The sequence below is a fragment of the Amphiprion ocellaris genome, chromosome 8 (assembly GCF_022539595.1).
Source record: "Amphiprion ocellaris isolate individual 3 ecotype Okinawa chromosome 8, ASM2253959v1, whole genome shotgun sequence".
Lineage (NCBI taxonomy): Eukaryota > Metazoa > Chordata > Actinopteri > Pomacentridae > Amphiprion > Amphiprion ocellaris.
Window position 1 is genome coordinate 2,647,617 of NC_072773.1, and position 21,046 is coordinate 2,668,662.

At 36.0% G+C, this 21,046-nt stretch overlaps 1 protein-coding gene across 4 annotated transcripts; it reads right to left on the minus strand.

The window, feature by feature from the left end:
- Positions 1-669: 669 nt before the first annotated feature.
- ccm2l (CCM2 like scaffold protein) lies at positions 670-20,006 on the minus strand. Of its 4 annotated transcripts, none has more exons than XM_023281708.3 (11): positions 19,764-20,005; positions 15,762-15,929; positions 15,601-15,684; positions 13,697-13,880; positions 11,631-12,292; positions 8,697-8,826; positions 7,504-7,567; positions 5,656-5,812; positions 3,968-4,106; positions 2,100-2,247; positions 670-1,114 (listed from the first exon to the last, which is right to left on the minus strand). In XM_023281708.3, the coding sequence occupies exons 1-11, from the start codon at positions 19,791-19,793 to the stop codon at positions 979-981; spliced, it is 1,902 nt and encodes a 633-aa protein (XP_023137476.2). In that variant the 5' UTR covers positions 19,794-20,005; the 3' UTR covers positions 670-978. The 4 variants fall into 4 exon arrangements, 2 of the variants coding, with proteins under 2 accessions (XP_023137476.2, XP_023137486.2); XM_023281718.3 differs by having other exon boundaries at positions 670-1,111; positions 19,764-20,004; XR_002746799.3 differs by lacking the exon at positions 3,968-4,106 and having other exon boundaries at positions 971-1,111.
- Between the last annotated feature and the right edge of the window lie 1,040 nt (positions 20,007-21,046).

Sequence of the window (21,046 nt, forward strand, 5' to 3'; positions counted from 1 at the left end):
ACTACCCACCCTGGACAGAAAGCCCCGCCCAGAGCCATTTGATTGACAGCTCAGTCCACTAAATGAAAGCAGAGTCTTTTGTCTTTGTTTTTACTTGGTGGACTGAGGAGTGACAAAAGGAAAAATAAAAGGAAAAAAGAGAAAAGGGAAAAGCAAAGACAAAATTTACCTTTTCATTTATTTCCTTATTTATTTCTCTTTATATTTCCACATTTATTTCCTTATTTATTTCTCTTTATATTTCCACATTTATTTCCTTATTTATTTCTCTTTATATTTCCACTTTTATTTTCTTATTTATTTCTCTTTATATTTCCACATTTATTTATTTCTCTCCATATTTCCACATTTGTTTCCTTATTTATTTATTTCTCTTTATATTTCCACATTTATTTCCTTATTTATTTATTTATATTTATTGTGGCACTCCTGCGACTCCATATTAAAAAAAAGCAGACATACAAAAAATCAAAAATCTCTATTTTTTTTTTTGCGGATTTATAATGCAGAAAGCAACTATTGATATTTTCTAAAGAAACACAGTCATCTTTTACCATTTACATTATAATACAATGTACATGACTACAGTAGAATATTCCCTCTGAGAACAATTTTTCCTTTTTTTGCACCTTTTAAACACAATTATGCATTCTAAGAAAATTAAAAATCTTTAACATTTGATGCTGATTTAGTAATTTTATTCAGTCCTTGTCAAACTTTACATGTATGGTCAGAGGTGGACCCTCATCATATCCATAGGCTGAAATACACTCTCAGTTGCAGCGCCACCTGGTGGACATGCTTGGATTCTCTCACCAGCAAGGATAGAGAACCCGACCAACGCTGCATGCAGCTTTAATTAAATTTACAACTTATTTCCAGTATTTTAGTTTTGTTATAGTGTTCATGCTGCTGCAGTTCAGAGTTATTTAGGGAGGATTTAGTTTAAAAGCTGTCTGAATTCAGTCTATTTCTCCATCAGAGGTAGTAATCCTCCTCCTCGATGTCTCCATGAGTGTCCTGGAAGCCCAACGCCTGGATGTCGTGGGTGATGTCGGTGATTCGTCGGTTAAATTCCTGAGATCCTGAAGCCAGAGAGCAACTGTCGTACCTGCTGGGAGAAATAAAGACAGTTTATCACACCTAACTTTCACTAAAACCTCTTCAGTCAGATTAATTACAATAAATAATACACAAAAGAAGTGCCGGTAACATTAAAAACATCAGATATTCTTAACAACATAGATCAGTCTGGCTTTTTAAAAATTGTTTCCTTTGTTTGTATGAAGTTTTTTAATATAAATCCATTTTTAGCATTAAAATGCTGCTATATAGCATATAAAGTTATCAGGTACTTATAATGCAATCTTTGTCTGTCACCACACTGTAAAAAAATGCTTTACAAGAGTTTTAACTAATAATTTACTTTTATTTAAAGAATTTCTCTGTTTTATTTTGTTAAAATTACAGATGGTAATAATAGTAAAATATCAGAAAAAAAGCATTAATTTACATATTAACCGTGAAAAAACAGACCAAAACTGCAAATAATCTGTTTTTTTACATATGGCTATTCATTTTTTACAATGGCTCATGGGAAAATTATACTATTTTTTTTTACTGTATTAAAATCAGCAAACAATATTATTATTTGACAGATATTTTCTGTTATCTGAAAGATAAAGTATGCATATAAAGAAATAACAAAATAATTTCAAACTGTTATTTTAGAGATTTTTCCCTGATTTCATAAATTACAGATACTATGTAGCAAAACCACACAACAAAATAGATATTTATTATTAATTTACATGTTGGAACAAATGAATAAAGCGTCTAAAATGTGTTTTACTACTAAATATTTATTTGCTCATTCATATGTAGAATTTTTTATTTTTTATTTTAGATAAATATTAGAAAATATTTGAATAAAATATGTCGACATGTTTTAAAAAACACATTATTTTTGTATTTTTTCCACATTGGTGCAGCATCTCTTCTTTCAAAGACAACATTAGACCCCAGAAGTCAATAAGAGGACAGTCAGGACCGAGTCTGAAGAGTTTAAATGAGATTATCTCCGTTTCCAGCTGACATACCCTCTCATGGCTGTAGCCGACGTGTTGCTCATGCTGCGTTTGATTCGTCCAAAGCTGTCAGTTAAAATTCCTCCTTCTCGGATCCCGATGCTTTCCAGGAAACTCTCAAACGCTCCGACGTCTTTGTCTGGGATGAACGGACGCATTCCTGAGACACAAACAACACAGTTAGTCTATTTAAAATAAACTATTGTTTCTGCATCATTTTATTTATTTTAACCTTAATTACAATTTTGTTCAATCTGAGGGATTCTGAGAACACTTTAGTCAGATTGTAAGTTTCAAAACATGGCATTTTTAACTGAGCATAATGTTCTAGTCAGTTTTTATCAACACTTCTGTGGCTGTTAAATTAAGAACTTAACAAATTTCCATGACGCATGAGAGCTAAATATGCAGGTTTGCTAAAGAGGAACAGTGTCCATGAGGTTTCCTATGAAAAGTGACATTATGTCATGAGAGGTGATGAAATAAAGCTGTGCTAATAATTCATGAAGTCATGGTGGAAAATATTAGGAAATAAAAGCAGATGTTTTCTTATGAATAATTGCATAACACTTTGTAATAAATATATAAAACAAGAACACCACCACAATTATTTCTAAAGTTAATATTGGTCTAATAAGCTACTAAAAATTTGAAAAACACAAACAAATTAAATTAAATTAAATTAAATTAAATTAAATTAAATCTTAACAGCTGGACTAAAACAACAAAAACTAACCATGTTGTAAAAACACACTAACTTTCCATAATTAAAATAAATACACAATATTTTCTAATAAATACATAAAACAAGAAGATCACAATTATTTTTTAATGCCAATGCTGGCTAATAAATTTGAAAAATAAAATAAAATAAAATTTTAACAATTGAGCGAAATACCCAAAAAAATGTTGTGAAAATGCAGTAATTTTCCTGAATTTAAATATTTTTATGACTTAATGGGATAATGTGCAACTTCTATAATTCTACACTATCTCTCATTTAATAACAAATCTATGTGAAATTACACACACACACACACACACACACACACACACACACACACACACGCACACACACACAAAAATCTGGTAATTGTCACTAACTGCATCCAATAAATTAAAAGGAAATAATAAAATAAAGGGAAATAACTGTTCAAAAACACCCACAGTTACAGAAGCTTCTCAAAAACTACTCAGAATTATTTTTTTTCTAGATTTAATTTTACATAACATTGTATATTATTTGGCTTTAGGCTTTTTGTTTAATAAAAGACATTTGCAGACATTCTCCAAGATATAGATTAATCCTATATACTTATTAAAACACAATCATTGAACATTTTTTGTTGAGAAAATGTTTCTAATTAAAGGAAATATCTATTCTTTGTAAAATTACAGAACCATTACTTCTTTTTTCCATTAACTGTCAGTAATTGCTAATAGCATTTAATTTTTAGAAATATATTTACAGAATTACATTTAAAAAATGATGAAAATTATTATTATTATTATTATTATTGTTAGTTTATTAAAAATAAAAAATCAATTATATTATTCAGAAATGTAGAAAACATCCAGTAAAATAAAATGTAGAAATTCTGTGAAACAACAGATTTTCTTCCAGTGTTCGTTTGTTGGTTCTACTTCCTGTGGTTCGTGTTTCCTCCTCAGCTAAACGCTTCATACTGATGATTAAACAGGAGCAACACAAAGTTGCTGTGGTTTGTTCCTTCTAAACTCGTGCAGTAAACTGTTCACACATCAGCATCCAGCCACGTTTTCTTCACCACAGACATGTTTAGCAGCAGGTCATGGTTCACCGCAGACTTTCATTCTCTTAATAAACTTCTTCTCTCTCAGTTTCACTTTCAGTTTCTCACCCAGCAGCAGGAACTTGCGGTTGTCTCCGTAAAGCTGCAGCAGCTCGGAGCAGAAATGTTCGATGTTGGATCCCAGACGGTATTCTCTGAGCAGCACGGCAAAATGCTGCAGCTCTACCGGACTCAGTTTGTTACGCAGCTACGCAAAAACAACACGCAAAGTCACACACTGAGGAGAAAAATACCAACACAACAGACACAAAGACACACATTGAGGAGAAAAACACCAACAAAAAAGACACAAAGACACACACTGAGGAGAAAAACGCCAACAAAAAAGACACAAAGTCACACACTGAGGAGAAAAATACCAACACAACAGACACAAAGACACACACTGAGGAGAAAAACACCAACAAAACACACACAAAGACACACATTGAGGAGAAAAATAACAACAAAAAAGACACAAAGACACACACTGAGGAGAAAAATGCCAACAAAAACACACAAAGACACACACTGAGGAGAAAAATACCAACAAAAAACACACAGACACACACTGAGGAGAAAAATAACAAAAAAATACACACAAAGACACACACTGAGGAGAGAAATACCAACAAAACACACACAGACACACACTGAGGAGAAAAATAACAAAAAAATACACACAAAGACACACACTGAGGAGAGAAATACCAACAAAACACACACAAAGACACACTGAGGAGAAAAATACCAACAAAACACACACAAAGACACACACTGAAGAGAAAAATACCAACAAAAACTATACAAAGACACACACTGAGGAGAGAAATACCAACAAAAAACACACAAAGACACACACTGAGGAGAAAAATACCAACAAAAAACACACAAAGACACACACTGACGAGAAAAATACCAACAAAAAACACACAAAGACACACACTGACGAGAAAAATACCAACAAAAAACACACAAAGACACACACTGACGAGAAAAATACCAACAAAAAACACACAAAGACATACACAGGAGAAAAACAATTACAAAAAACATACAAAGACACACTGAGGAGAAAAATATCAACAAAAAACACACAAAGACACATACTGAGGACAAAAATACCAACAAAAAACACACAAAGACACATACTGAGGACAAAAATACCAACAAAAACTATCTTGGCCCTTCATAGTGGCCCTATTGTTGAGGAACTTACTGGCTTTTCCTTACATTTGTCTCCCAGTTGTCCCTTCAATAAGTAAATAACAACATCAGATCATTCTCTACTGCTGTGTAGAATGGTCTGACTGCACCTCTCTATTATTCTACTATAAAGACTGAGCAACAAACTGCAGCTCTGACCTTTAAGCAAACAGAAATCTAATTGTATATATTGCTGGCTTTTCCTTACATTTGTCCCTTCAGTGAGTAAATAGGTAGTCAGACCATTCTCTACTGCTGTGTAGAATGGTCTGACTTCACCTCACTATTATTCTACTATGGGGGAAAATGTTCTTACTTGTTTGTATTTCTTAAAACCAACCACAATCAACATGGGTATAAATAAAAACAGCATACAGAGATGATGTTCTCTGGTGGAACATTTGTTGAAATATCCGTTCCACTGAGACATGAGTCCAACCTTCACCCTTCAGAGTCTGACTGCTTTGAATGCTAACAGTAATTCAACTTAAAGTGAAAATGCTCACAAAGAGAAGCTGTGTTTGATTTGTTTTTTAGCTGCCCAGACTCACAGTGATCATGTATTCCTGCATCAGCAGCAGCGCCGGGTTGCTGTCGCCTCCGTCGCTGACCGAAGCTAAACTGCGACGGGAATCCTGCAGCGACAACGACGAACTCTCGCTGTAGGTTTCACTGTAGTAGAGCTCGAAGGCTTCCTGGGAGCCGTCGCTGACAAACAAAGAGTTGGAGGTAAACTATGAGAGCACACCACAGCTGGCAGATGTTTCTAAGCAGCTTCAGATGCATCCCATAATCAATCTTCAATCATAAATATTACTAAAAGTTAGACAGGATTCTGCAGATGAAGTAAACCAGTCCTCTGGAGTTTGTTTTTGTGAAGTTGCAACTGATTTTAAAATGCAAATCACCATTAAAATATAATAAGACAACAGCTAGGAGACAATTTGGAAGGAAAAATAACATCAAATTTTTAGATTAAGACAAATTTTTAAAGTCACAAACCTGACTTAAATTATTTGTCTTGAGATCTTAACATTGGTAATTGCATCAACTTAATAGTTTGTGTAATTTAAACTCGAATAAGTGCATTTGTTGATTTAAAACAACATTTAAGTTGAGGCAACTTAATATAATTGGTTTGATGACTAGATTTTTCTTCACTTTGAGGTCAGAATTTCAAGTCCTCTCTACTGTTTACTTAACAATTGAGTAATAATTACATAACACTGAAAAAAATTCTCTAAAAAGTGCTTCCACTGGACCATTCGCCTCGTTGAAAATAACAAACCAACTACTGACAATAAGAAGGAAAAAGAATAAATTAGTTTGAGATGCTTTAAAAGTTGTGAATACAATAAATTCTAGACTTTAGCTTTGGTAATTTAAATCTATAAACTAAAACATAATGTTTGGGCTCAACAATAAAATAAATAGTTTGCATCAGGTTTTTTTTTTTTTTTTTTTTAGTTATGACAACTTATAATGAAGTTATGTTCAACCAAGTTAGAGGAATTAACTTTCCCTCTATAGTCAGAGACATTTTAATTACCGCTTATTTAGTGGATATATAGAAGTTTTTAAGTTGGTTGGGGATTTTTTTTTTAGGTATTTTGTACTTAACTGCCATAAATATCAACACAATTTTTGAAGTAGAAAACACTGAATAAATAAACTTTGTTTTTTCTTGTAGTTTTCGGCCTTTTCACATCATTGGAATGAATTCATTAAACAACATTTTGTCTGATTGGCTCTTTTATTTCTGTCATATTTTAAAACGCAGACATGTATTTGAACACATATTTAAATCTCAACAAGAAAAACAAAAAAATAGAGTTTAAATGACAGAAAATGTTAAATTGCAGATGCAATTACCAATATTAATATGTCAACCTATCCATCAAAGATATGTCTGAAACTTGAAAGTTTTTATCTGAATCAGCAAAATTAGACATTTGAATTACTTTAAAAATACAGAATTACTTGTAAAAGTTCAGGTTATTTAAGTTTATGTTCAATTATCCCAGTAAATATGAATATATTTATTTGGATAATATGTCTTTTTCTGTTTTCTTTTTTTAATGTTTCTGTGTCGTTACTATAAAACAGGTTAAGTAAAAAACTGGAAACTATAGGAAATGTTCATTCCCGTATTTAAAGACAACAGTAAGATGATGAATTAAAAACATAGTGTATTATATAAAATATTTACTGTGAATTAAAAACATATTAAATAAAATATTTATTGTGAATTAAAAATATTAAATAAAATAGCTACTGTGAATTAAAAACCTGTTGTATTAAGTAAAATAATTACTGTGAATTAAAGAAATGTTGTATTATATAAAATAGTTACTGTGAATTAAAAACATGTTTTATCAAAGAAAAGAATTTTTACTCACTACGAGCTGCAGCAGCTGAACTCTGGATCATAACTGTACGACATATCAGTCAGACAGCTGTCACCTGAACACACACAACATAAATACACAATAAATACACAGTAAATACACAATAAATACACAGTAAATACACAGTTTATTAAATATTGTCCAAGAAAAAGAAGAAACAACATAATAATGATTCTATTTTCTTAGATCCTGAAGGTTTTGGAGACATAAAAACAAGGATAAAAGATAAAGAAAGTTGATGTTTTATGGAAGAGGAACATTTATTAAAAGGCAACAATTGATAAAATACATTAAATATAGAAGTCTAATAAATATCTTTAACTGGGACTAAGGAGAATAGTTTAATTTAATGAAAAACAAATCTAAAAACAGTCTATTTAGGGCATTAGTAATATTCTCAGCAGCTTAAAACAAGCTGCAGCTCTAAACTTTACTTCATGAACTGTTTTTGTTCAGTTCACACTGTTAATTTTAACACTGTTAATGGGCTATCAGACTTAATGTGTGAGTTCATTGGGCTTAAATACAACATATGTTCACCTTTATGTAAAAGTTCTGCACTCCAGCTTTAAACACATTCAAAACTTCAATAAACAAAAGAATCCAAATGAAGTTTTGTGTTGAAGTTTGTCTGATTTTGAATTTTGACACCAAGATTCTTATGTAATGAAATATATATCAGAGCTACATATCAGTTGTTACTATTACTATTATTATTATTAATAACAATAATAACAATTGATAATAATAAAATAAAAAATAAACTACTACTATAATAATAATAATAATAATAATAATCATTTGGCACTTTTCAAAACACATTACAAAGTGCTTCACATCAGCAGCAAAGCATGAAGTTTAAAGACAAGAAGAAACTAATTTACATAAAAACCAATGCAGGGTAGGAAAGGTAAAATTATAAATATAATAAATATCTATAAAATACCTTTCAAGGATAGTAGCAATAAAAACACACAATAAACAAAAGAAAAGACAGTTTAAGAAAATTAAAACTGATGTAAAATCTCTCTGGTAAAAGTACGTTTTAAATGTTGTCAGCCTCCTTGGTTACTGATAGAATCACAGTGAGGTGGAGTCAGATCATTCTACAGCATCAGTTCTGGAAAAACACACATTGACATGAATATTAAACCATATTATACTAGAATCAGTGCGTCACTCACTCCTCTGCAGCCAATAGCGGTCCGGCATGGTGTGGTGAAAGCCCGCCCTGTCCACACACTCGATGGTCTGATGTCCATAAATGATCTGAAACATCTGACAGATCAGGGAGCAGTATTCCTCTGCAGCATCCTGCACACAACAAAACACAAAACCAGCTGTTATCACAGCAGTCCTCCTGTACAGAGATGATGCCTTGCTCAAGGGAACAAAAGACAATGAAACCTGGAGCTTCACTAGTTAAACAGAGTGAAGCTGCAGGAAACTGATCAGAGGATGCTGCAAACGTGATGCAATGAATGAGGTTATGCAACACTGCAGTGTGTGTTTGTGTGTGTTTGTGGATGACTGAGCAGCATCAGTGTCGACCCACTTTCTGCTGCTCCGATATGAAGCGATTATTGAACTCTCTTTGCTGTTTTCTTTCTTGTCACGGTTATTTTCTCACCCTGCTGCTCCGAGCATCAACACACACTACTGGTGTGCTTTTAGCCGCTAGCAGTGCTTAGCTAGTCCAACATTTGGATCCAGAAATCAAGAAAAGGAAACAGAAAAAAGCATATTAAACAGATGGGCTGGACACTGAAATATAACCGCTCTCATTTCAGAAGGATCAGAAACTCTCTAATTTTTGAAGGTGCAAAAACCTTTTTTTAAAAGCTTCCATTATGTCACATTTCACATACTGTATCTCATGCTGGTCACAAGCCAAAAGAACACCTTTGAAACCTCTAGAATCCTGATATAAATAAGCCCTTAAAAGCCCGGATGAGAACACGCAACAGTATCACCACTGTCGTATATTGGATAAGTATGGGATGTTAAACTTTGAAAACATGATCGTGTGTGCAAGTGTACGTTTGGTTTTCAAGCTTGTTCATGGTTTTGTGGCCTCACCTCTCAAGTTTTGTATTCACTGCACTTCTGGAAATACTGCCAAGACAAAAAGAGCTTCTTCTAGGTGGCAATGTCGCATTCCTTTATGTACAACTGCATTTGGACAATCAGCTTTTTCCTACAAAGCAATAATGGAATTGAACAAGCTCCCCCATGAACTAAAGACAATAACTGATTTTAAAGACTTTTCTAGAGACAAGAAAAATGGATCTGGAGAAACCAAACCTGTCAGCACTGACAATCCCTGAAATGACGTTTTAACCGTGTGAATGTGAGATCTTTTTAAATGTCATATACTGCTTTTCTGCTTTTTCTACCTTTTCTGGTTTCTCTCTTTCCTGCAGATGGAAACTATAATCTGGTACAGATTATATTTACCCTGTTTAATTTTCTTCTGTACATAGTCAAATAAACTAATCCAATCAAAGAACTGTATCCGAACCACTATCAGACATTTTCAGATAATTTCACCACTAACAGGGTCACAATTTAGACAAACTAAACGTCTCTGTCTCCTGTACTTTGAGGTTAACGCAAAAAACAAACAAACCAAAAAAAAAAAAACGCCTCACTTTATTACAGTGGGATTTCTGGTAACTTTCCAACATAAATCCATCATGCCGAGTTCAGAAAAGGTGAAATCTGACACAAGAAATCGTGACTAACAGCAACAAACTTTAAGCAAACAGAAATCTGAAGGTTATCACAGCTAATTCCTTACATTTGTCACTTCAGTAAGTAAATAGATAGTAGAACACAGACCATTCTCCCGTGCTGTGTAGAATAGTCTAACTGATCCTGCTATCACAGCTAATTGTATATATTGCTGGTTTTCCCCTACATTTGTTCTCTCAATAAGTAAATATCGTAGTGAGTGCTGTGTAGAATGGTCTGACTGTAGAACTCCATCGCTGATAATAAGAAAACTGGATTGTAGATTCTTTAAAGAATCCGCCATGATTTCAGAAAACATTCAAATGTGAAAACACAGAAACTGCTTACAGAGGGTCCTCGGTTTACGACATTTCATTGTTAGGTCAGAACTAGTTATGTGGAACAAGTTGGGGAGCGGAGTGGATGAATACGTTGTCACGGGGAAGACGGCTTTGTTTTCATTCTCTGGTTCTACACCACCATGGATTGTGCTATATTCACTAACTTTTTGCCCTTCATTATGGTTCCCAAGCATAAGTCAGACTCTTCTGATGGCAGCACTTCGAAGAAAAGGAAAGCCATCTCTATGGAAGTGAAATTATATATAACAACGGAACAGGGCGAAACACCAAACACACAAAGGGACATTATTAGATCAAATTGTAAAAACAGTGCAACATATTCTGTTATCTTCTTGTAAAGTGACTCATACGTGCATGAAAGTCATTGGTTTTTATGACTTTTCTGAAGAAGTGATCAATATTGTGATGCACGTAACGGCTATGTTTACATTTTCACCGGAGTTCTGACTTACGGTGAAAAACGACTTATGTCAATCCGTACGAACAAAACTCCGACGTAAGTTGAGGTTCCCTATAGATTAACCCTCATGTCGTCCTGCAGGTCAAAATTTACCCGTTTTAAAGTTTGAAAATGTGGAAAAAATACAGATTTTCACAGTGAAACTTCTGATTTGAACATTTTTGGTGGAAAAAAATGTTAAAAATGTTTCTTAAGAACATTCACAAAAAAAATGGTTGATTTTTATGTGAATGTTCTTAAAGAAAATATTAGAAGTTTTACTGATATATATGTAATCACTGTAGCTATTTTTCTGATTTTTTTTGAAGATTCTTACTAATTTTTTGGGAAAATATTTACAAGAATTTTCTTGCCAAATTTGGGGGATTTTTAAAAAAAATAAAACTTTTAAGGAATTATTGAAATTTTCTTCCCGAAGGTTTTGCAAATTTTCAATAATTTGTGGAATTTTTTTTCAGACAAGGAAACAATAGTTTTTGGTGCCTGCAAATGAAGACAACAGGAGGGTTAAACACTTTGGTTGCTAAAACGGATTAATTTAAACGTGAATATTGCAGCCCCACCCTGTTCTCCACGGCCAGGATGACCAGGTTGCAGTAGGCGTCTGGGCAGGGCGTCGGCTCCAGAGGGTTGTGGTTCCTCCTCTCCCAGCTGCCGTAGCTCTTCCCCCGTTCCCAGCTTCCTGTGCAGGCTTGTCTCCTCTCCCAGCTGCCTCCTCCGGCTCCTCCTGCTCCTCCCCTCCTCTCCCAGCTGCCTCCTCCGCCTCCTCCGTGCCTCCTCTCCCAGCTGCCTCCCCCTCCCACCCCCCAGCTGCCGCTCATGGGTCGGGCCCTGCGGTTCTCCCAGCTGCCTCCAGTGGTCTTCCTGGTTTGCTGCCTCCTCTCCCAGCTCCCTCCGACCCTCTTCCTCTCCAGACTGCCTCCTCCTCCTCTCTCTGCTCCTCCTCCTCTCTCTGCTCCTCCTCCTCTCTCTGCTCCTCCTCCTCTCTCTGCTCCTCCTCCTCCTCCTCCACCTCCTCTCTCCACAGCCTGGTTCTTGTCGTGGTTGCTCCTGGACAGCGAAGGCCTCCAGTCGACCCCACAGATGGTGTGTCGTCGCTCCATGGTGCCCCCTGCAGGTCGAGGGTCGGCGTTGCAGCTCATGGTTTGGCGTCGCCCGTCAATACCTGCTGGCTTCTTCCTGTCCAGGCTGTCGTCCCCGGCAACCACCGTGTCAACGTTTAGACCTGTAGCAACAGAAATGATCAACATTTAAAGAGTTTAAAAGGTTTAACTCTTCTCATAAATTCACAAACAAGAGAAGAAGTTTAATACAACATTTCAGAGCTTCACATTCATCGTCTATGTAAGCAGCCATGTTTGTTATTCTGGTAGCGTTGCATGTCATCGTGTTACAGTTCAGCAAGTTGACTTTTGTTGTGTCATGCTGCATTTCTTCCTGTTGAGATTTGTCACAGTGTTTCGCTCAGCTGTGTTTCATCGAGTTGCATTTCTGTTGAGTTGCGTTTCGTCTTGCTGCGCTTCATAGTGTTGGGTTTCATCACGTTGCATTTCGGCATGTTACATTTCGTGAAGTTGCATTTCATCATGTTACATTTTGTTTCTTTGCATTGCACACAGTCCTCATTTGCGTAAAGTATAGGGTTGTGTTTCATCATGTTGCACTTCGTTGTGTTGTGTTTTATTGAGTCGCATTTTGTCGAGGAGCATTTTAGTGAGTTTCATGGAGTTGCATTTCTGTTGAGTTGCGTTTCGTCTTGCTGCGCTTCATAGTGTTGGGTTTCATCACGTTGCATTTCATCATGTTGCATTTGATGGTGTTTTTTTGTGTTGCATTTTCTTGAGTTGGGCTAGGCAGGCCCAGTGACACTTTTTCATGTTGTGTTTTACTGAGTCGCATTTTGTGAAGTAGTGTTTTGGTGAGTTGAACTTCGTCACGTAGAATTTGGGGTGTTGTGTTTCGCCATGTTGCATGCTGTCGAGTTGCATTTTGCCATGTCACATTTCATTGCACTTTGTTTCTTCGCATCGCACACTCATTTGCATAAAGTTTAGAGTTGTGTTTTGCTTGTATTTAAATCATAAAATATTATTTTACAGATACAGTATTTTCAATTTCTCAATATAATTATTAAAAAACAAAAAAATTATGTATATTAAGGTTAAAATTGGTAATTTTTCAACTGTTATTTTAAAGATTTTTCCCTGTTTTGTTAAATTACAGATATCTTATAAAACCACAGAAAATTAATTTACATTTTTTTAAAAAAGAAAAAAAAACAGGCCATATAATGTCCACAGAAAAACAGATTTATTTTTTTTTACAAAAAGCGATGTCTTTTTACAGATTTTAACCATAAAATTACAGTTTTCCTGTGTTTAAATAAGCTAAAAAATACTATTTTTTTACAAATATTCATATTTTCACCATTTGTTTACAGTACACTTCAGCTTTGTCAGTGTGTTTTTTATGGTATTTTTTTATAGTGTGGTATAAGTTATACTATATTATATAATATCCAATATTTGCAAGCATAAAATGCAGTTTAATAGTCTGGATTTTAGAGTTTCCGAATGATATTTCTTGCTGTTGAATGTCCTCCTTATTTGTCCCTCAGGTGCGTCCTCACCTGTCTTGAGGACCAGCAGGTGCAGTGCGTCGTCTCTCAGGTAGGAGGCAGCAGCGATCTCGTGAGTCGGGATCCTCATCAGCAGCTTCTCGTTGTCTCTCCAGGTGAGCAGCAGGCAGCGAGCCGACAGACTCAGGATACAGTCCTGATCCACGCTGGTCTTCAACGGCAGCACCTTCAGCTGCTACTGACCGACACAGACACGGTCGATTAGTGATTATCGATTGATGACCTCACATCATTTCAGAACACTACAAAGATGGCTGATTTCTCCATGACTGTAGAACTCCTGGTTTTAGTTATCTTCTAAATGGGCTGACTCTAAGTGTCTGTAGCTTTAAATGTAGCTTAGCTGTTGCTGGCCCCGCCCCCTTCAGGAAGAAGACTCTCTCTGTGTATATGCTTGACAGTACAGACATTCTATCACTTCTAACTTTCACTGTGAGGAATTATTTTGCATGGAAACAGATCTAAATGTAAAGCACAGCCGGTATTTTTAGCTCCTGTGTTTGGTGACGACGTGGTTGTAAAATCAGTAGCTTAGCAAAGCAGAAATGACTCTAAAATGACCAGTAACTGTGTTTCAGTTGCCATTTAATCCTCATTCTGCAACAGAAACAGTAAAATCTGTGAATGAGATCAGCTCAGCCTGTGAGTTCAGCCAGATTAAAATGCCGTTTAATGAGTACAGACAGCAGGAGGGAAGCTAACAGATGCTAACAGCAGCTTACAGTAAGTTCACAGAGTTCACATTTGAAGCTAGTTTCAAGTCATTTTGGACAATTCGGACAAGTTTTTGTTATTCTGGACAAATTTTGAGTCATTTTGAACAAATCTTCAGTCATTTTTAGATAAGTTTCAATTATTTTGGACAGGTTTTGAGTTATTTTAGGCTAACTTTCATGTCATTTTATACAAGTTTGAGCGCATGAAGACTGTTGTGTTCACACGAAGTTAGTTCTGAGTCATTTTGGATACATTTGGACACTTTTTTTGAAAAATATTGAGTCATTTTGGACACATTTTGAGTCATTTTAGAGAAGTTTAAAATATTTTTGATTCATTTACGCCATTGTGGACAAGTTTTGAGTCTTTTTCGAGTTATTTTAGACTAATTTCCAAGTCATTTGTGCAGGTTTGAATGCATGAAGACTCTTATGTTCACCACTGAAGCTAGTTTTGATTCAATTTTGGAAAATTTGCGCAAGTTTTTGTTATCGACACATTTTGAGTAATATTAGACACATTTTGAGTCATTTTTGACAAGATTTGAGTTATTTTAGACTCATTTCCAAAAAAGTTAGGCAAGTTTGAATGCAGGAAGATGCTTGTATTCATACTTAAAGCTAGTTGTTGTCATTTTGGACTCGTTTTGAGTCATTCTGGATAATTTTTTTTAACCAATTTTGGATAAGACTTGTGTTCACCTTTGCAGCCAACAGCTGGTTTTTGATGTTTTCTAGTCAATCTAGACAAAATTTGGAAACAATTTGAGTCACTATGGACAAACGTCAAGTCATTTTGGACACATTTTACTTTTTCATTTTCTGCAAATTTGAGAGCATGAAGACTCTTGTGTTCACACTTAAAGCTACTTTTGAATCATTTTGGACATGTGAACACTTTTCCTTTTTATTCTGGACAAATTTCAATTCATTTTAGAGAAGTTTTAATTACTTTTGACACATTTAAGTCAATGTGGACAGGTTTTGAGCCATTTCTGCATTGTTTTAGACAAATTTTCAAGTCATTTGTGCAAGTTTGCATGCCTGAGGACTCTTGTGTTCACCATTGAACGCATTCGAGCTTTGATAATCTGGGCTGTGTTTAGTTGCAGATTAGTTGTTCATCAGCTCCATTCCAGACCTCAGTGATGAGTTATTGATAACATATTGATTACCAACCCTGGCAGCGTCCAGCAGCTGCAGCAGCTCGTCTCGACTGGACGGGTTCAGCGACACCGACACCCAAGTCAGGTGACCAAGGAACTAAAGGAGAGGTCAGAAGTCAATCGATCGGTTGTGGTGGATCAGTAGTATCAGGATGTTTCTGATGCAGGTCCTACCTTGACCTCCTTCTCTACGTAGTCGAAGATGAGCCTCTCAGGGTGGATGAGGTAGTCGGGGGCGTAGAGGGGGACGGTGTGCAGCGGTCGGCGGTAAACGCTGCCTCGATCCACCGACCGGCGACCGGATTTGGACCAAACCAGCCGCTTGATGGGCGAAACGAAGCCCTGGTGAAAGAATAAAGATGAGAGAGAGTGAAGAGTCTCCAAAACTTCACGGTTATTAGACAAACTGCCCTTTAATTTGGACTTTAGTGTCACCTGAATCGTCCTCTTGTAACACCAGTTGAAATTTTTGCATATATCTGATGGATGAGTTTGGTCAACATATTGTATATCTTCACTTTCATGTTTCCAGATGTTGAATCTTCTGGATCACTCGGTGTCAATTCAAGAATGCAGTTTCTACACAGTCTCAGATTTCATTCAGTCTTCTTATGTGTGTAAATTTGGGCCAAAAACTAAGTTCTTTAAAACATTTTGGCAGAATTCTAAGTATAACATATTTTGTCTGCTAGAGTAAGAAATGTCTTAGCTGGGAAGCCATATTCATGCTTCAGTATCTCTAGAAATAAAATGAAGTTTGGTGAGGACAGAGACAGAATTCATTTCATTGGCTCCAAATGATTGAATGGCTCCAAAAGAGGACCTATTTTAATTATTAACTCTTGAAAATGTAAAAAGGGGCTAAATTCTCAATTGCGGTTGGTATTTTGTCTCCATAAAGTTCCTGTAAGTGTATATCTATGGATGGATCCAATTTTCTAATAAAATACAGCCTTTGATTGACATTTCAGAAACTTTTGAGGGTCTAACATCAGTAAAATCTGATGTGTAGCAAATATGGCAAGACATGGTTTCTTACTGGAACTTTCTTTGGACACATCATTGTTTTGCAAGATTATATAATTTTTTTTTCCAATTTTCAGGGTCAATGATTAAAAATTTTTCCTCTACTGGGACCAGTAACTCATTTGGTCTGTCTGTGTCCATAATAATTTGAAAACTGATGAAAAAATTGTCCAAATCAATTCAAATTTTGCCCAGATCAATTCAGAAATGGCCCAAAATTACACTGAATTGGTAAAAAAAAAAACAAAAAAACAAAGAAACACTAAATCTGTTAAAATGACCCAAAATTTACCCCAAATTATTCCAAACAATTGCCCAAAAGACCCCATAAAAGTCCAAATGTACTCATATCAGCATTTTGACATGACAAAATATCTAAAAACTGGAACCTTGTCTAGTTCGAGCCTCAAAAGTTGGTGAAATGTTGACCAAAGTCTGTATTTTAGTAGGAATATGGATCCATCCATACAGATTCACTTACAGGAACTTTATGGGGACACGATACCACCTTCGATTGAGAATTTTGCACTTTTTCCAGTAATAGCCAACAATTATTGCATATTTGGCATATATCTTGCCTGATATATGCTGAACATAAAGCAGAAAAATATGCTAATTCCTAAGTGCTGTCAGTTTGTCCAGCAGAGGGCGCTCTCTCAGCACCGTGCAGCACATGTAGCAGAGAAAGTCCAGCTGCTGAGTAGTAAATAAACGAAGACACCATCAGTTTCCCTCATTTCTTATTATTAATCTAACAAATCTATAAAATATCTAAAGAACATGAGTTGATTTATGAACATCTGTGTTTTTAAAGGGGGCTGCACAGTGGTGTAGTGGTTAGCACTTTCACCTTGCAGCTAGAAGATCCCTGGTTCACGTCCCGGCTTTCCCGGGATCTTTCTGCATGGAGTTTGCATGTTCTCCCTGTGCATGCGTGGGTTTTCTCCGGGTACTCCGGCTTCCTCCCACAGTCCAAAAATATGCTGAGGTTAATTGATCATTCTAAATTGCCCGTAGGTGTGAATGTGAGAGTGATTGTTTGTCTCTGTATGTAGCCCTGTGACAGACTGGTGACCTGTCTAGGGTGTCCCCTGCCTTCACCTGAGTCAGCTGGGATAGACTCCAGCCCCCCCATGACCCTAGTGAGGATTAAGAGGTGTATAGATAATGGATGGATGGATGGATGTGTTTTTAAAGCTCTAAAATAATCCGCATTGGTTCCAAATCTCGAGTTCTGGTGGCGACTGATGTCTTGAATCTGAAGTCCAGTTTCACAGAATGTTAATTTTAATTTGGTTCATCCCTTCGGCTGTTTGAGCCGTGACTGACAGGCGAGCGGTGATGTCTGACAACACTCTGACAGACACGCAAACACACAATAACACGACATCACAACACACGCACAGTGAACAGAAAGAGGACGTGGTGGAGTCAGAAAGCCGCCTCGTCCTGAATAATAACCAGCGCTGATGCGTATGTAGGCAGATTTCTGATGAACATCTCTGCTGTCAGCTGAATTTAAGGACAAAGACGGAGCGCTGGATAATGAGTTCTGCTCTTCTTCTTGTTCCATTGTGTCTTTGAGGAGACAAGAGGAGGAAATAATTGGATTTTGTAATGAATGTACTTAAAGTAACAACTGGCCCAGAGCAGAGTGTTGGTTAATTAACCAGCAGCTCAGAATTCATGCGGAGCTTGTCTTTCTGCTTTATCACTCTGTTTTCCCCCAACTGTCCTGGCTTTTAGGACATATTTTTCTTTTCTAAACCTTTGTTTGAAATGTTAAGAGAAGTCTCTCATAACAGAGCTTGGTTTAAAGAGTCTCATTAGTTTAATTAACAAGACGATTCGCATTTCAGACATTTGGTGTCATGAATATTAAGGTTTATATTTTGCATTTTATGTCACAACAAATGGACTCAGAATGACTCAGATGTGTCACAAATTTTCAGAAATGGTTTTAAATGTCTTAAAAATTTGTCCCAAATGACTCAAATAAATGTCAGAAACTGTTTAAATTTTGTTCAAAAGGACTGAAAAATTGTCCACATGGACTCATATCGGCATGATGACATAAGGATTGAAGATGTTATAGTGTCTCCATAAAGTTCCTGTAAGTGGATATCTATGGATGGATCCATAGTTCTACTAAAATACAGTCTTTTGTCGACATTTCACCAATGTTTGAGGCTCTAACATCAGTAGAATTTGATGTGTGGCAAAAATGACAAGACAAGGTTCTATTTATTTTTTTTTTTATCATTTTGTTGTGAAATCTGTCCAAAAAGACACAAACTTTTCCCAAAATGACTCAAAACTTGTTTAAATGATTTTAAGTGGTCAAAAATGACAATAATGAATATTTATTGGCCCTTATAGTGCAAGTTCTTCATCTAAGGGTGGTATAGTGGTCATTGGTCGACATTTCATCAACTTTTCAGGGTCTAAAATCATGAAAATGTATCGGAAATTAATTCAACTGTGTCCAAAATGTCATTTTCAAACAGTTTGTCATTTCCGATACATTTTAGATCAATTTTCTCCCAGTTTGAAGTAATTTTGGATATGTTCAAGTCAAAATATCAAAAAACTGGAACTTGTTTTTTTTTTGTTTAAATAAATAGATTGACTTACAACATGAACAGTTTTCTACCAGCATTCCTGTCTTGCATTTGCAGAAACAATGCTTCTTAGTGTGATATTTTAGTATTTGCTTCATAGCTTTTCATTTTAAAAACCTGTTTCTGAGGTAGGCAGCACATAATTGGTCCATTTTAGGTGGAAAAAGAGTCAAATTATATATAAACATCCATTTTTAGGAGAAGAACCTTGTGAAGAAAACCTGGTTAATAAAGAAAGTTGATGACCACTTTAATGATACCTGTTAAATCTGATTTCTATCCATTGTCACTGCCGACTAATGCTAACAAAACCTTGATAAGTCAAATTTGCTTCATAGTTCACCCTTAGGCCTTACATTTAGGGTTGCTAAAAGTTTCAGTGCTTGTCAAGGCCCACTTAGAGAAAAAATAAAACTCCATTTCCTGTTAGTTTTAAGATTTTCAACACATCAACAAGTTTTCACTCCAAAAATGCTAAATTTCCAGTTGGACGATGACCGGAACAAGGTGAGAACATGAGAAGCTTTACCTTCTTGGATTTCTTTGGCTCATAGTCCATCCTGGAGGTTCCTGTGTTCTGGTCCCGTGGTGGTTCTGGTGGGTTCTGGTCCCTGTCAGACTCTTCCTGAATCTATTTCCCGTTTCAGTTTGTCTTGTGTTGTCGCTGCGTACGACTCTCGGTTGTTTTTTCCATCGTTGTGTCCGACTCTTTCGGTTATTTTAGCTTCGGTCCCTTCTGCTGTTTCACTCTTGTTCTGTGTTTCTGATTGTTCTTCTGAGACCACACACACACACACACACACACACACACACACACACACATGCACACACACACACATGCACACACACACACACACAAACACACACACACACACACACACGGACAGGAAGCAGAGGAAGCCCACTTCCTGTCCGAGAGGAAACTCCACCAGGGCCTGATAACATCCATCCTTTCTTCTTTCTGCCCTGATAACAGGCAGTCAGCACATGCAGGTCGGTGACAAAAACCTAAATTTACCAGAATCTGTGGAGTAGATGTGTTATTAGTTTTATTCGTCCATGACTTCAACATCTAGCCGCTCTCTCTGTGACCAAAACAAAGATATTTATCCAACGTATAACCTTTAGTCTTGGACCTAATGACCTTTTATTGTTGTTCTGAGCTTTGCATTGATGATTAGGCAGCAAAAACACAGGTTGATCAGAAAGTTTCAAGACTGTACACGATGCACGTACAATCCACTTGTAAAGTCCATGTTTATGATTTCAGTCTGTAGTTTCCAATGACTCCCAGAACTAGGAGTCATTGGAAACTCCTAGAACTCTAAAATTTTCTATGATGGAATCATTGAAACACACAAATCTTTGTCACGAAAAACTATCATGTATTTAGTTTTTTTCATAGATTTATTAAAGATCTTCTGGAAATATGACAACATCTGCTGGGTCAAAAACATCCATACAGAAATGTGAATATTTAGTTAAATGTCCATTTCCACCACAGGTCAGTTCTTCTGGTTTCAATCATCTGGTTTATCTTTGACTCCTCTGGACAGAATTGGTTCAGTTGAACTAAATTTGTTTTCTTTCTGACTCAGATTTGTTTCTTCAGGTTCTCGATGGGTTTCAGTCAGGACTTTGTGGAGACCAGTCTAGAACCTTCATTCTAGCCTGATGGAACCATTTCTTTACCACGTCTGATGTGTGTTTGGGCTCATTGTCTTGTTGAAACATCCAACTGTGTCCAAGATCAACCTTCTGCTGATGGTTTTAGGGTTTAATCCCCCTCCTCCACTATTCCATTTACTTTGT

Coding starts and splice junctions, on each gene's coding strand:
- ccm2l (XM_023281708.3), bottom strand. CDS start 19,793: ATGGACTATGAGCCAAAGAAATCCAAGAAG. Junction 15,685..15,761: donor ACGTAGAGAAGGAGGTCAAG/GTAGGACCTGCA, acceptor CCTCTCCTTTAG/TTCCTTGGTCACCTGACTTG. Junction 7,568..8,696: donor CCGCTATTGGCTGCAGAGGA/GTGAGTGACGCA, acceptor GTGTGTGTTCAG/GTGACAGCTGTCTGACTGAT.